The sequence below is a fragment of the Sander vitreus genome, chromosome 21 (assembly GCF_031162955.1).
Source record: "Sander vitreus isolate 19-12246 chromosome 21, sanVit1, whole genome shotgun sequence".
NCBI lineage: Eukaryota > Metazoa > Chordata > Actinopteri > Perciformes > Percidae > Sander > Sander vitreus.
In genome coordinates, this window is record NC_135875.1 from 2,636,626 (window position 1) to 2,652,161 (window position 15,536).

The 15,536-nt window shown below is 41.1% G+C and overlaps 1 protein-coding gene and 1 long non-coding RNA gene across 8 annotated transcripts in view; one reads left to right on the forward strand and one right to left on the reverse strand.

Moving 5' to 3' along the window:
- baiap2b (BAR/IMD domain containing adaptor protein 2b) overlaps positions 1–15,536 on the forward strand; it is a 98,253-nt gene that overhangs the window by 76,757 nt on the left and 5,960 nt on the right. For 4 of the 7 annotated variants that reach the window (XM_078279412.1, XM_078279414.1, XM_078279417.1 and 1 more), the window contains 6 exons: positions 3,561–3,797; positions 4,768–4,966; positions 6,118–6,319; positions 6,482–6,562; positions 7,348–7,519; positions 10,118–10,155. In XM_078279412.1, coding sequence (XP_078135538.1) covers positions 3,561–3,797; positions 4,768–4,966; positions 6,118–6,319; positions 6,482–6,562; positions 7,348–7,519; positions 10,118–10,155 — 929 coding nt within the window. Of the gene's footprint in view, positions 1–3,560; positions 3,798–4,767; positions 4,967–6,117; positions 6,320–6,481; positions 6,563–7,347; positions 7,520–10,117; positions 10,156–11,237; positions 13,485–15,536 lie in introns of those variants that run through there. The other 3 variants (XM_078279415.1, XM_078279416.1, XM_078279413.1) reach the window with 3 other exon arrangements.
- LOC144536335 (uncharacterized) lies at positions 7,469–7,983 on the reverse strand. The gene is made up of 3 exons (XR_013503739.1): positions 7,943–7,983; positions 7,661–7,849; positions 7,469–7,530 (listed from the first exon to the last, which is right to left on the reverse strand). It is a non-coding gene; the product is annotated as an uncharacterized LOC144536335 (long non-coding RNA).

The following is a 15,536-nucleotide window of genomic DNA, read 5'->3' on the forward strand; positions in this document are numbered from 1 at the left end:
TGGCCTACTTCTGCAGGAACACTTGGTTCGCTCACTGTGTGTGGGTGTGAACGTGTCTGAATGAGTGATTGATAGACAGAGGGAGGAAGCGCAAACCATAACACAAACTGCTGATCCAATGATGCATAAACAAAAGTAAAAAACACATTTAACTGGTCTTAAACTCAGTTGCAAAGTACCGTTGGCCCTTGACTATATATCAGCAGATAATTTGATTCGTCGATAGACAGGAAAATAACTTTGATAACTGATTATATGTGCTACAGTTTTTCTCTGGTTCCAGCTTCTCCAATGTGAAGATTTGATGCTTTTCTTTCGCATATATGATCGTTAACGTAGTATATTTGAGCTTTGCATTGTTGGTTATAAAAAAACAACAACAAGGAATTAGAATACTTCACCTTGGGCTGTGGGAAATTATATATACAGTTTATATAGGCCTACCTGTACATTTTTCACAATATAATGACAATTGAGAAAGTAATAGTTCGTTAGTTGATAATGAGAATAATCATTAGTTGCAGCCCTAATCTTAAATAAGAAGAGTTAAATGTGCATAGCTAAGCCATTAATTAAGTGTTCTTGCTGCCTGAGCAAAATGTGCTTGGGTTACATTTTTACTAGGGTGTTGCTAAAGTGATCCTAGGGTGTTGTTACATACAATCTCAATGCTCAGGGACCTTGCTAGGGTGTCACTAGGTTACCGTAGTTGATCGCTTTGGGTATATACCTAATATTGGAGTGGCCATCATATAGAATAAAAGGGTTAGCTCAAATCAAGCAATCTGATTGGTTCATAGCCATGATATAATAACCACATACAATGACTATAATTTGATTTCTTTGCACAATAAGTATCAACATCTGAGAAAACCAACAGTAGAAAAACAAACTGACAGCGGACGCCACGGAGGGCAGCTGTTCATCGGCACACACACTGCGTAGTATCCCTTTAAATGTATTATATACCACGGCGTGTCGTGAGCTATTGCCTAATTAGATATTAGAAAGTAAGAACCTGTTGTAACGTTAATGCTACAAGCCCAGTATTAAGTACAGAGTGCACTGAATAATGCTGGTCACCTACTGTCACTCAACATAGTCTATACTAATGTGTTAGCATAGAGGACTGTAGAAAAATGATCTGTGAGAATCACTGGGGATTTTGCTGTCTTACTGGGTACATTTCCAAATTGGCAAATCTCCCACACACTCTGTTTCTGTAAGAGCGAGATTCTTCCTGTGATGTGCATGGCAAAGCGAGAATGAAGGATAAAGAACCACCGTCTGCTAGTTGATTTTTATCATCACACTGGTAAAAGCACCGTCCCACCTACGCTCTACCTGTGCTATTGGAAAGGGCTAGTGACTCATCATTTCTACCAGCAGCAAGAAACACTGACAAAGACTTTGTTGCGAACACGGAGAAATACAGGTGGCGACATCCTATTCATCCCATCTCCATTCATCTAGCCTGAAAATGAATGGCCACAAGAATTTTCCTGTGACAGGGAAATCATTAGGCAGCTTAAAGCTATCTCAGTTAGAGCATGAATCCCCAGTGACACTATGCTCAATGTTGGTATGAATTTGTTTTTCGCTGAACTTTTATATTTGTGTATGTGTTTAATTTAACTTAATAACCCACCCACATCCTGACACCTGACGCTCCGGCCCACATACACACCAGCCAAACAACCTTGGAACCTCACTGTGTTTCTCCTCCACACACCAGCCTGCTGGAGTTAAACGCGTTTGAGCAGCATTTTTCTAATATTCATGGAGTCAGGACTCCCTCATTTATTCACTGATGAGGACCGCAGATGAGATGTATCTTTATGTAACTCTCCTGCTGTATAATATATGGAGGAAATGCAACTTCAAGCATCAGCTGAGAGTTTCTCTAATTAGGGCATTCATAAAGAGAATTCATATCTCTCATCTCTATTCTCATCTCTTGTGGCCTGCATCTACTGCATGTCCCACCCCTTCTCCCTTTCAGCTATCTTTTCCTCCCGTCATCTATCGAATACGTGAATAATGTGATGCCGTGTTGATGTCCACAGGGAAATTCCATCCAACATTTACAAAAAGCATCATAACCTCCCGATCTACGATATACGCATATTTCCAATCCTGTGTGTTCTGGGCATATCTAAAGGATGTATTACAAGGCCGTAACTTTGGGTTTTGGGTTAGGAAGGGCTCATGAAATTCGGAACTTCGGAATTTTCTGCAACAGTTTGTGCCTTTTCTGCATCAAGTCATGGTGCAAATGTCTTTATTTATGTAAAGTAACTTATAATAGTTGGGGGGGTTGTACTGGCCAGTTTTCATTTCCCCCCTGTAAATTAAGCTTATGATGTATTAGCATTATGAACGACAGCTAGCATCGATTAGTTGTCAACTATTAAAGGTCCCATGGCATGAAAATGTCACTTTATGAGGTTTTTTAACATTAATATGAGCTCCCCCAGCCTGCCTATGGTCCCCCAGTGGCTAGAAATGGTGATAGGTGTAAACCGAGCCCTGGGTATCCTGCTCTGCCTTTGAGAAAATGAAAGCTCAGATGGGCCGATCTGGAATCTTTCCTTTATGACATCATAAGGGGAAAGGTTACCTCCCCTTTCTCTGCTTTGCCCGGCCAGAGAATTTGGCCCCCCCATGAGAAAGAGGGAGAGATATCATGGCTTTCAAACGAGCAAAAAAATAACTAGCTACAGACACAGAAATGGAACATCCTAAGGAAAGCTCATTGTGGGACTGGCTCTAGTGGCTGTAATTCTGCACCAAGGCTGAATTTTGGGAAAGAGACTTCAGATACAGTATTAGGGGACCACTAAGGTCTATATAAAAGAGACTTCAGATACAGTATTAGGGGACCACTAAGGTCTATATAAAAGAGACTTCAGATACAGTATTAGGGGACCACTAAGGTCTGTATAAAGAGACTTCAGATACAGTATTAGGGGACCACTAAGGTCTGTATAAAAGAGACTTCAGATACAGTATTAGGGGACCACTAAGGTCTATATAAAAGAGACTTCAGATACAGTATTAGGGGACCACTAAGGTCTATATAAAAGCATCCAAAAAGCAGCATGTCATAGGACCTTTAAAGTAATCGCCAACTATTTTGATAATCGATTAATCGGTTTGAGTCATTTTATATATATATATAAAAAAAAAGACAAAATACTCTGATCTCAGCTTGAGAATATGTTTCTAGTTTCTTCTCTCCTCTGTGACAGTAAACTGAATATCTTTGAGTTGTGGACAAAACAAGACATTTGAGGACGTCATCTTGGGCTTTTTGGGAAACAATGATCACCATGTTTCAACATTTTCTGACATTTTAGAGACAAAACAACTAATCCATTCATCCAGAAAAAAATCAACAGATTATTTGACAAAGAAAATAATTGTTAGTTGCAGCCCTGTTGTCACATTTTTTTTTACTTTTGTAAAATATGAACTATTAGCAAACTACTTTCTTTGAACATGTACAATGCTGTCTTTTAAACACAAGACTCAATCCCTGTCTTCCTTCTTTCCTTCAGGGGAAGGAGCTTTTATCCCAGAAGATCCCTGTGTGGCAGCAGGCGTGTGCCGAGCCCAACAAACTGCCAGATCGTGCCATGTTCCTGGCCCAGCAGATGAGCAGTGTAACGGGCACCATGGTTCCTGGTGGTCATCATCCAGGCATGTCCATCTCTGAGCCCATCCCTGGTGCTAAACCCCTGCCGGTGCCTCCTGAGCTGGCGGCCCTCAGGGCAGGTGGAGGCATGGGACATCAGGTCGGTTCCTCTATTAAATCATCATTTAGTCCACCTGAGACCTGTGCACTTTGCAGTATTTATAGTCATTTTATATGCTAGTATGTTGTTATAGAAACAGCCAAAGTATGTTTTTCTTGGTCCACTGCAGTTGGTCGCTAAGTTTGTGTTGCGTTTGTGGATTTTTAATGTTTTTCTAGAGTGCTTCACACACATTGGAATTTGACATAATGCTTCTCCTATCCCTAACATTAGCCTAAATTTGCTTCTGAGCTGAAGCCCCAAAACTAGGTCTTAACCTCCAAACAGCCCTCCAAAAAGTGAAGCCAAAATGCCAAAAATGTTACTCTCAAGGTCTAAAACTCAGATTGGCCCTCACAAAGACAGAAGCACAAATGCACACACGAACACAAACCCAGCTAAGTGATGACCCTTAATAAGGACGTGGGATGTGTCGAGGGTTGTTGCTCCCGGATATGGCTGCTGCATCATGAGAGCCCTCAACGCATCCTCAGAAAACCCTTGTGAATGCAAATGATCTTGTTAGCGAAGCATGCTAATTAGTTTCTTGCATAGAAGAAGCTTAAATTCCTTACGTCCTCAGGCTCTTCTACACCCTGCCCCTCCTGCAGGCCTGCTTACTGAAAAAACGGAAACAAACTTGAAAGATTTGCATGAAAGACTGCCTCAAATTGGCTCAAGCTTTTAATTAAAAACGTGGTGCCAGTGTTGTAGCGTTTTATGTCCTCAGATTAAACACACATTTCACACAAACTCTTTGCGGTCTACCAGTAGTCATTCCATATGTTTATCTCTAAAGCAACATATACTTTAATGTAGTCTTTTCATTAACCAGCATTTCCTGACCCAGATCCACCCTCCACCTTGTTCATTATTGTTAATGAGCTGTCGGCTGTTACATAACAGCTCTGGGTTATGTAAAGAGAGACTGATTTTGTGTTTTAATTGTATGTAAATGTCATGCTCTCAGCAGAGGCTGATGGAAGGAGGGATGCCGGTGATGAATGGCACAGGCGGCGCTCACGGAGGGGAGGACTACCAGCAGTGGATGGAGGGCAAGGTGGCCCAGAGCAAGGCCTCACCGCAGACCCAGAGGCACGGAGGGGAGGGCTACTCAAACACCCTGCCTGTGCGCAAGGTCGCCCCGGCCAAGAGCAAGACCACACTGAGTAAGGATGAGAGATGAGACATTTGGAAAGATGTAGATAGCCTAAATGCCGGGAACATTTAACCCTCTGAAGTCTATGGGACAATTTTAAAGACATACTATGTAACTTTTCCCTCTTCGGTCCCCCTACAGGTCGTCTCATTGGAACTACAGCTCACACGGCTGTAGTTCCAATGAGACGACCTGTAGGGGGTCCGAAGAGGGAAAAGTTACATAGTATGCCTTTAACACATCCTTTTAAATTCACCTTTTAAGGGTATCTGCATATAAGTGATCCCCATGTGTTTCATATCAGAATGTTCAGAACAAACTCAGCTTTCTGTATAGCCAGGCCTAAATTTGTCCTAGAGCAATGTGGACAGTTGATTTTTTTTTTTTTTTTGGGAATTTCTCAAATCACTTGAAGGTGAAAACAAACCTTTACTCATGTGGACGAATTGTGTTGGTGCTTGAAATGAGTTTACCAAAGTCGTCACAAAAGTAGTGTAATATATCATTTAAATAGTAAATAATGTATGATAAATGTCTAAAATAGAATGTGTGTATATATGTGTGTGTGTATATAATATAATGTAATATCTGAGTGTTATCTGTTGCACCGTTGTCCTTCGTCCTCAGAGGGTTTCTTGAAGCAGTTTTGTAGTTAGCTTTAACTTGGCATTCAGTATGCTTTTTATCACAGCAAAAGGATTGTAAGTATCATTGCATTTCAAAGGTAAAAGCCACTAAAAGCAAATACAATACATATGCCTGGATGTCGCACACAACCTGTGCAGTTTTAATGAGAAACCGGCCAAAGCAAGTGGGAATTAAATGAGGTGTGATATATTTAAAATGAGAAAGAGAGGTTATGAATGAAAATAGATATAGGACAGGGACAGGTTTCACATTTGGAATTTCAGAAGAAACTGGAGTATATGGAGGTACAGTATTTACACATCATGTGATTGATTGATTGATTGATAGATAGATAGATAGATAGATAGATACTTTATTCATCCCGAGGGAAATTTTAGGCATCCAGTAGCTTAGACAACCATAACACAACAAACACATACACACATATATCTCACATACATACAGTCAGCAGTGTTTATAAGAGAAATGGAGACTGAAAGCTGTCCGTCTTTCTCCTCTCGTTCTCTTCACCAGCGGAGACTCGTACGCTGCCTCGGTCCAGCTCCATGGCAGCGGGGCTGGAGAGAAACGGGAGAACTCGAGTCCAGGCCATCTTCTCCCATGCAGCCGGCGACAACAGCACCCTGCTCAGCTTCTTTGAGGGCGATGTGATAACCCTGCTGGTCCCCGAGGCCCGTGATGGGTGGCACTACGGAGAGCATGAGAAGACGAGGATGTGAGTGCAACTTGTGTATTCAAAGAAAGATTTGATTTGCCTTCTCTGAAGATTGTACAGTGGTTTGGTCCAATATTAGGTACATAAAAGTTGTCAATGAGCCCCAAAAGTTACCAATTAACTAATTGTATTTGCTAATATCCGCCCGCTCACTTCTTCCAGGCGTGGCTGGTTTCCCTTCTCCTACACACGGGTGATCTCGGACGGTGACAGCAACTCAATGAGGCAACTTCGGGTACACAAGTATGTTTTGTAGATTTCTTTTTTGTCCTAAAAATAAAAGTCATTACTTCACCTGAATGATGCATACTTGAACTGATATATTAGTTTTGTAGGCATATTCATCATTTTTGTGTTATTTTATTTGAGGTGAATATTGACTGATCTGATTTTGATGAATGACACTGAGTGAATGAATGTATTGGTCGTAACCAAAGGGTAGGGTCAGAAGCTTCAGCTTATATCAGGCCCCCCCTTCTCGCAATTTTAAGAGTAACAAATACATTGTCAAGGAAAAAAATTGACAAGAAAGATAAAAATAAATTATACAAAAAACTAAAGAACATACAGTATACACTTACCCAGATAACTTTCTACATACATGCATACATACAGTGTGTTTGCATATGCATGCATACACTTACCTACATATATATACATACATACATACATACATACATACATACATACACGCCTACATATACCCATAAGGGTCATCATCATCACCATTATCATTCTCACAGAATAATACTACTCAATGTCTATACTTATCTAGTGTAATGTCTTGAACCCTTTTTTTTTCTAATTTGAAGATATTCCAAATATGTTTTAATTGGCATTGATTGGCCCGAGTCGTAATGCCCTTCCAATGAAAACCGAAAATTAAATAACCAATTATGGAAAGCAACAACCCACTGATGGCTCCCCTGCAGATCTTCCTCATGCTCCTGAATAGCTCGGGAGTAATTGCCACAGGGGGACAACATGTTTACCATTTTCTAATTTTCTGCATACCTGTGTGTTTGCAGCCTCCACGGGAAGAGCAGCAGCACAGGCAACCTACTAGAGAGAGAAGACATGGCTCTCCCCGTCCCTGATTACGGCCTCCACTCCCGTATGGAGGCACAGAGCGCTGCTGCGCTGCATGGCAGACAACAACAACAACGCCCCTACAGTGTTGCGGTGCCAGGCTACTCACAGGTGGGGGGGCCCTGCAAAACACACACACACACACACACACACACACACACACACACACACACACACACACACACACTTGATTGTAGATCTGAGATACAGTACAGGAATAGCTTTGCTTTGACAGGCTGTCTCTTCCTTTACCAGTGCTTAGAGTAATCTTGTGCTACATTAGCTTATATGGACGCAGAAATCCATTCTCCTTCACTTCACATCGGTTGTTAGATGTGGCACAGCTCAGATTGGAGGAGTCTGCCTCTACGCCTGGCTGCCTCGCTCTCTGAGGAAAGTGCTTCTGACAGTTGATAACGGAGTGAGTGTTTGCTCAGCTGACTGAAAGGAAGAGGAGGGAGAGAGGAGGCAGCCGTGTGATGTGCGAGCCAGGGGGGTTAATTTTTCAAAAGGCAAAATCAGAAGTATACTTACGCAACACTGAACCCTTCTCTATCCGCCCAGCTTCCCTCCTACGCCTCACCTGGAACATTAAACGTGGGCGACGCTTAATTGCACAACAGTCACGTAACAACTCAAACTGTTTCTTCCGCCTCACAGCGTTTCGAGATGGAAACATCTCTGCTGACATTTATGAGAACTGTGTTTTGTCGTCAGGCCTGAAAGTGTCTGTAATGCTTTGGTCACCCAGTGAGCACTTATGTGATGATTTCTGGATGAGGAAACATTTGGTTAACAACGGGCTGAACTTGGTTGGAAAGTGAAGGTTTTTATTGAAGGTTACACACAGCTGTGGATTAAAAAAAACATGGACTTGTTTTTTTTACATAAAAATAGTAATTTAAATGTTCTTTTAACAGACATTCACCCATATTTCCACTTCCAAATCACCAAATAATATGAATTAATATTTACTGGGCAGATCAGACAATCGAAAAGAGCAATGAGGTAATAACGCAGTATTAAAGTCAAAGATCTTTTTATATTCTTCCATTGAATTATTATATACATAATTGCAACATTTTCATGTGAGGGTTGTTTGTAGTCATGCAGTTTATCAGACTTGATATCCAGCTAGGGCGGCTGTTACTGCTGAGATGCTGCTTCAACCGTGTTAATTTACCGCCATCTGCTGGCTGCTGTGGTCGTTGCAGCTTTCCATGACCGTTTGTATGTTGTTCACTAGCAAGGACCACACCATCAACCGTAGTGACCACACCATCAACCGTAGTGACCACACCATCAACCGTAGTGACCACACCATCAACCGTAGTGACCACACCATCAACCGTAGTGACCACACCATCAACCGTAGTGACCACACCATCAACCGGATACGTTTGAACAATTGAACCCTCCTGTTGTCCTTAGGTCCAATTTGACCCATTTTCTAAAAGTCTCTATATCAAAAATTTGGGTTTCTTTCAACCAAATTGTCCCAAAGAAATAACGTGGATGGTTCCATACAACGTTCTTTAGTGTAAAATGAATGATAAGTTCAATACTTTCAATTAATTTGGATATTTGATTAGATTTTATAGCATTGATAGGTTGAAAAAAGTGACAAAAAATGCTTCAAAAACGTGGGAAAAAAAACAAGAAAAACTTAAAAAGTGCAGCGACAGTCAGGCAAAAGTAAGCTTTGAGGATTTAATACAATAATCCATACAAACAAAAGGTGTCCTGAAAACAGCAGGCAAGGTTATCCAAAGTGTGGTAGCAGTCAAATACAGGAATCACAGGAAACGGGAACACTGAGACAAAAAGGGCAGACTAACACACAAATCAGAAGTGACAAAAAACTTGGGGGGAAGCTTCAAAACGTCAAAAAAGCCACAAAAGTGTCAAAAGACGACCAACACATTTAAGACAAAAAGCTGCGTGGTCGATGGGAAGACAACACGAGGGTTAATAATGACATGTCATGAAGTCGCTTGAAGTCATCAGTTGACTGCATTGGGGGGGGGGGAGGCTTTGGGAGGGAATCGTATCACCTGGGCACCACGGACTCCCTTAGGACCTCAACCCTCTGAGGACGAAAGACGCACCGGCGCGTCCAAACGATGTTTGACAAAACTCAAACTCAAAAAGCAATATTACAAAATTGAATTTACCATTTTAATCATATACTGTATAACCTGAAGACTTTGGGAAACTCATTTCAAGCACCGAAACAACTCGTACAACACATAACATAAGTTATGGTTTGTTTTCAAAAGAGATTTGAGGAATTTCTAAAAGCAAAACACCAACGTTTCAGCTTTAGCGCCAAATTATCTCTTTACACATTGCTGTAGAAAAAAAATGTGGCCGTCCTTCTACAGAAAGCTGAGTTTGTTCTGAACATTTTGATGTGAAACACACGGGGATCAGTTAAGGGGATCATTCACCTTAAAAAGGTGAATTTAAGAAGATGTGTGAAAATGCCCTTTGACCTCAGAGGGGAGGAGAAAAGAGAGGAACCGAAAGAGGGTGGGAGGGAGGGGTGGAGAACGCGAGAGCGAATGAGAAGACAGAATTAGGTGGGTATTTATCAGAATACCAGAAGAGGCGTGTTTGAGGTGTGGCCCTGCTCCTTAAATGATGCTAGGTAGCTTCAAGTTGAGTATAAATGGCGTGACTAAATCCCTCCTGTCTTTGTCTTTACAGCAAGGAGTTGAAGAGTACGAGCCCCGCTTCCCCACAAGGTAAGAACCACTTGTCGCAGTAAATATAAATATACATACTGTGCACTGTAGTTCTTTTGATACAAAAATCAGATGAAATTCAGTTCTAGTTCAGTCAGTTCAAGCTGAATATGTTGACAATGGTGCTTCCGCTTTGGTCGCACGCAATTGGAAGTGTTTGTGGGTGGGAAGCCAGTGAGGGATTGTGTCCTTTTTGTCCGGGCGCTGGGATCTTCCAAACACCTCTCTGAATGAGTTGACTGAACGAGAACAGGCTTGAAACCGTGTTGAAACAGCTGAGGATGAAGAGGTAAAGAGAAAGTGGGATTGGGACGCTCTGCGGCGCGTAGCCTAAAGTCCAGACCCGCAAACACACAACCAGCTGAACACACTGCATTTTTGTTTTGTGTTGTTTTCTTTGTGCTCCTTTGTGTTTTACATTCTGTTCTGCTTCCACTTGTTTCATAGGATACAATAAGTGAGAATATCATGTAGTTTATACGGCATATTGGTAGAAGACGGGCTTTGTGATTGGTCGGTTATGAATGTTGAGAGGTCAACACACACAGGGCCATTAGAAATAATACGTTTTTGAATGGTAGGAATAGATTAAATTATAAGGCATGTTATTGGTTAACTTGGTTTTTATTGTATGCTTTAGTTGATTTAAGTTTTTTTTTTTTTGTTCAAGTTTTGTTTTTGGTTGATTAAGGTTTTTTTTTTTCTTGTTTTAATTAGTTTTTTTGTTCATTAATATCAAAACACTCGTGCTTTGACCTCCCAGCTCCTCCCAATGCACCCCCATGCACCATGCAGCTCCAGTAGTGCTCCCACCTGCTAACTGCACCCACCCAGTCCCTAACAAGCTCACCCTGCTTCAAACCCTTCTCATTCACGGTTAATTTGAGTAAACCCAACCATCATATCAGAGGTTGACATAAGTTACAGGTCAGATCGAGTCGAGCTTTTAGAGCGTGGGGTTTGTTTCTCATGTTGGCGGGTCAGGTGACGCGGTCTCGGCCTCTCCATGTGTCCTGCTTGTGTTTGCTGCTGTTTCTCCTGAGCCAGCCCACCTGGAAGCCTCTCCCTCTCTTTGTCCACAGTTCCACAGAGGGCAAATTGATTTCGACAGTGTGAGGACAGACAGACAAACAGGCACAGACTCAGCCAGACGATGCAATAGGACAGGCACCTTGCTGCCCCCTCAACCAACCCCTTCCCTCATCCTTACCCCTTCTCTCCTGCCCCCCTGCCTCCCTGCCTCCCACTTACAGCAATAAACTCTCCCTGAGCCAATCAATGCAAGGAAGACGCTTTGGTCTGTATCTTTCCCTCCCTCTGATCTCCCTCTTTCCTCCCCCAATCCCTCCCCGTGCTGTCTAACTATTCGGTTGCCACACCGACTGCTGACTACTTGCGATGCCTCGGTGCCAGAACAAAACAGACTCTGTGCCATCCGAATATTGAAAATCAATGTGATGGACATTTTTCTCTGAGGAAAATGTATCTTTTGCTTGTCTTTCATGCATGTACATTTCTTTTACATATTGCTGGGGATTCTGTTTCCCCACCAAAGGAACCTGATTCTCACAAATAGCAGTGCTCTCCATCAGAATGACAATGTAAAGGATATGTAAATCAGGGTGTGTGAAATGAATGATGATCCCAAAGAGGATTTCCATGTTAAAAAAAGAAGAAAAAAAAGAAGAAAAAAAAACCCGGCATCACAATCAATATTTTACTGGGTCTTTCAGTGTTCAATAATCATTTTACCTTGTCATGCTGTGAGGTTTTGTATTCCTCTGAGATAAGAGGCCATGTATGACAAATAGTGAACAGCTAATTAATAAATAAATAAATAAATAAATGTTTTAACTTACAGAGTGGAGACAATGTGACAGGAATGTTGACTGTACATACATAAATGTGTCATACAGAAGTGCTTGTCATAAAGTATCTAGAAACAGTTCATTTAACAACAAAAAACGCACCTTATGAAAATAATCGTCTATATTTCTGACTTTCTGTAAACAAACTTACTGTAATAACGTTTCCAGTATCAGCCTTTGGACTTGTTCTCTAACATCTTATGGAGGGACACAAACCCAGGTGCTCAGGGTCCTTTGACTATTTATTGTGCGGTGTGAATATCATGCCAAGGCTGAATGGGGTCAACTCTCCCTCGTCCCTCAATGAAATGCGAGGCTCTTGAGTTTGGTTCGGAAACCGTTAGGCGATTAGTCCGTCGACAGAAAATTGTGACGTTTTTGTTAAACAAAAATGCTGAACATTTGCTAGCTTCTCAAATGTGAAAATGTACTGCTTTGTTATGTTTCATATCATTGTAAATTTGAATATCTTTGAGATTTGGACAAAAAAAAAGCAATGAAAAAGCAATTTAGAAGACTTTGGTATTTGGACATGTTTTTACATTTCACAGAAAAGAAAAAAATAATCAGGCTAAAAAATTCATTACATTTTTAATAGTTGCTGCCTTAGCTAGGTTACCCATCGTTCATGCAGAAAAGAAAAGACAACTGGAACTGTTGTTTGGCTTGGAGCACATTTTTAAAGACAAGTGTACGTATGTTTGGACATATTATAGTGCCTCTTACTGTGGATTAAATTACTAATGTGAATAATCTATTTTTATGGCAATTTAAAGCTATAGTGCGTAGTTTCTGTCTCCCCCATGAGGAATTCTAAGTAATGACAACAAAACTGTCGGCGCGTCCACATGATACAAGCCTTTCGTGACTGCACACCACCCCCACCCCTCCTCCACGCAGCTGCTAGTAGCCAAGGAGGACACAGAGGATTATAAAAACATGATGGACTCTTCAGAAGAGGTCATTATCTTCACTCTAGTTTCTGCGCGGGAAAGTCACCGGACGCCACAATCTTCTGAACATAGTCATACTGAGAAATCCAGAGAGTTATGTGGAGCTGATAGTCTTAATCAGCTTTGTAGCAACTCATTTGGCAATGGCTTGAATGTAACAGACGTTTATTAATGTCAAAAAGTTGCGCACTGAAGCTTTAACACTTCAAATTGTCAATAGCAAATATGCTGATGAACTTCTGGATCCAGTGATTCAAATGAGGCATCAGCAGCTGAAACAGGGTCCATATGAAGGGCCCATACTGTATTTATGGCACTGCCTCTCTGCAGCCCTGATGGGGAGAGGAGTTAATTTGATGTTGAAACCTCATTCAGCCTTCTTGTACTGTTGCCTTTCCAATTAAAGGCTTGATTTTAAAACTCCCAGTGAGTAAAAACACCATGTTTTCGAAGATTAAAGAAGTGTTTGTCTGATTCTCTCTGTGCTAAATAAAGATGCTGGTCTGCCTGTCTGTATGTCGGTCCAGTTAGTGCCTGTCTTTACTAACCACTGTCCCCCTGTCGACATCTGACGTCCACTAACTAGCCGAGTGGAATTGATCTTCCTCATATTGTTGGCTTCTCAATCTTTTTTTTTTTTTTTACAAAAATAATCTCATCCAAGTACTGTCTTTACCAAAGAGTGAAGGTGAAAATTTAGCCTGTGCACATCTCCTATGCCTCCTACTCTGCAGAAATGTCTGTCTTTACCAAATATTGAATGTGGTCAAGTCTTAAAATAGTTTTTTTTTCTCCAAATTAGTGAAAAAGTGAGGAAGAAACTTTCACTTGTTGCCAACAATTGTTAAGGTTTTCTCATACCAAATCTCACTTCCCTGACCAGCTGCATTCTATGTTGTGGTTTTCACTTCTTTTAAGAAATGTCTTTAAGACATGAGTCAAGATGGACTTTCTTGCATTGTAGGAATGTTTCTCTTGCTTCACACAATGTCTGCATTTTGCTTTCCTCTCTGCTTGTCTGTTACCTAACACTCGTCTTCCCCCTCAGCTTTGCCAACCCCCTTTTTTTTTCCATCTTTGTCTTGATACATTTAGAGACAAAAGTCCAGTGCAAACGACTGGAAGCTGCCAGTGTTTCTTCTTTCTCCACTAAAATAAGCCCACGGTATGACTGCCATCGCTGCAGAGATAGCACACCAACCTCCTGTGACCAAATAAGTCCTACATCAACTGATGTGCTTTTATTTTTTGAGTTTTGTTGTAAAAGAATAAAAATAAACTACATATTGTACAGAGGATTGATGCCCATGCATGCTTTGGGGGCACCAAAAAGTTTAACATTGATGACCTCAAATGTATGGTGAATTTCTACTCTAAAAATATGAAATAAATTATTCAGCTGAACATTTTTGGTTGTTGCTGTTCATTTAGATTTTCTTTCTTTCTTTCTTTCTTTCTTTCTTTCTTTCAAATGGGTTTTCATTGCTTCTTTTATAGCTTGTCAAACTAAAATTAATTTGAACTAATCTACAGTAGTGCGTTAATAAATCAGCTTAACCAGCTTTCAATTCTGAGTTTTGTTCCAAAAAGGTTTTGTTTGCACCATATCCTAACAGACCAATGATCGTTGCGTCTCATAGTTAGCTGGTGATCATCCTCTTGCTTTTAATGCATTAACCAGAGGCTCTTCTTGCACATTTGGTGTCACTTCTCGCCCTAATATTTCTGGAACTGAGTTGGTTCCCGTCATAACCTCCCAACCGGCCATGTTGCATGGACAGTGTGTGTTTAGTGCAAAGTAGTAGTTACGCTGCATCCTAACTTCCCTGACCTGCCAATGCCATACACTCACTGGCCTGCTCTTCCTGCTGCTGCAAAGGTACCTTTTTCAACTTGTGTGTGTGTGTGTGCATGCGTGCGTGCGTGGTGCCAGTGTTTGTCTGTTGTTTTGTGGTTTGTGTGCGTATCTGTTTTATTTTTACATGTTAACGCACAGCAAGTGTGTGTGTGTGTTATGGTTTCTATTTCGTGTAGATACATATGTATGTGATATATATATATATATATATACACACACACACACACACACACACACACACACGTTAGCTACATCAGTAGAAAACAAGCAAGATCATGAGTGAGTTGGACTGGCAGCCTCTTGAGCCCAGTTTCTCAGTGTGCGGCCTGTGGGCAAATGGCGACCCTCAGAAACATTTTGTGTAGCCCCTGGACATGATAGGCATGCATTATACGTTAATCATCTGCAGTACATTTAAATACTTTCGCATACAAGTGTAGTACTGTTGCGTCACAGTAAGAAGGTACAGGGTTCGAATCCACAAAGTATAGAATGTTAAAAAGTCACAAAAACATCACAGTATAGTATGTCGAAAAAAAACTTATAGTATAGCATGCCGACAAAAAATCATGGTATGTCAAAAACAAATGAAACAACAAAAATGTTGTAGTATGTCGAACATTTTGAAAAAATGTCGTAGTATAGGAAAACAGTACGGTGGTCCAAAGGTTAGCACTGTTGCCTCACAGCAAGAAGGTACAG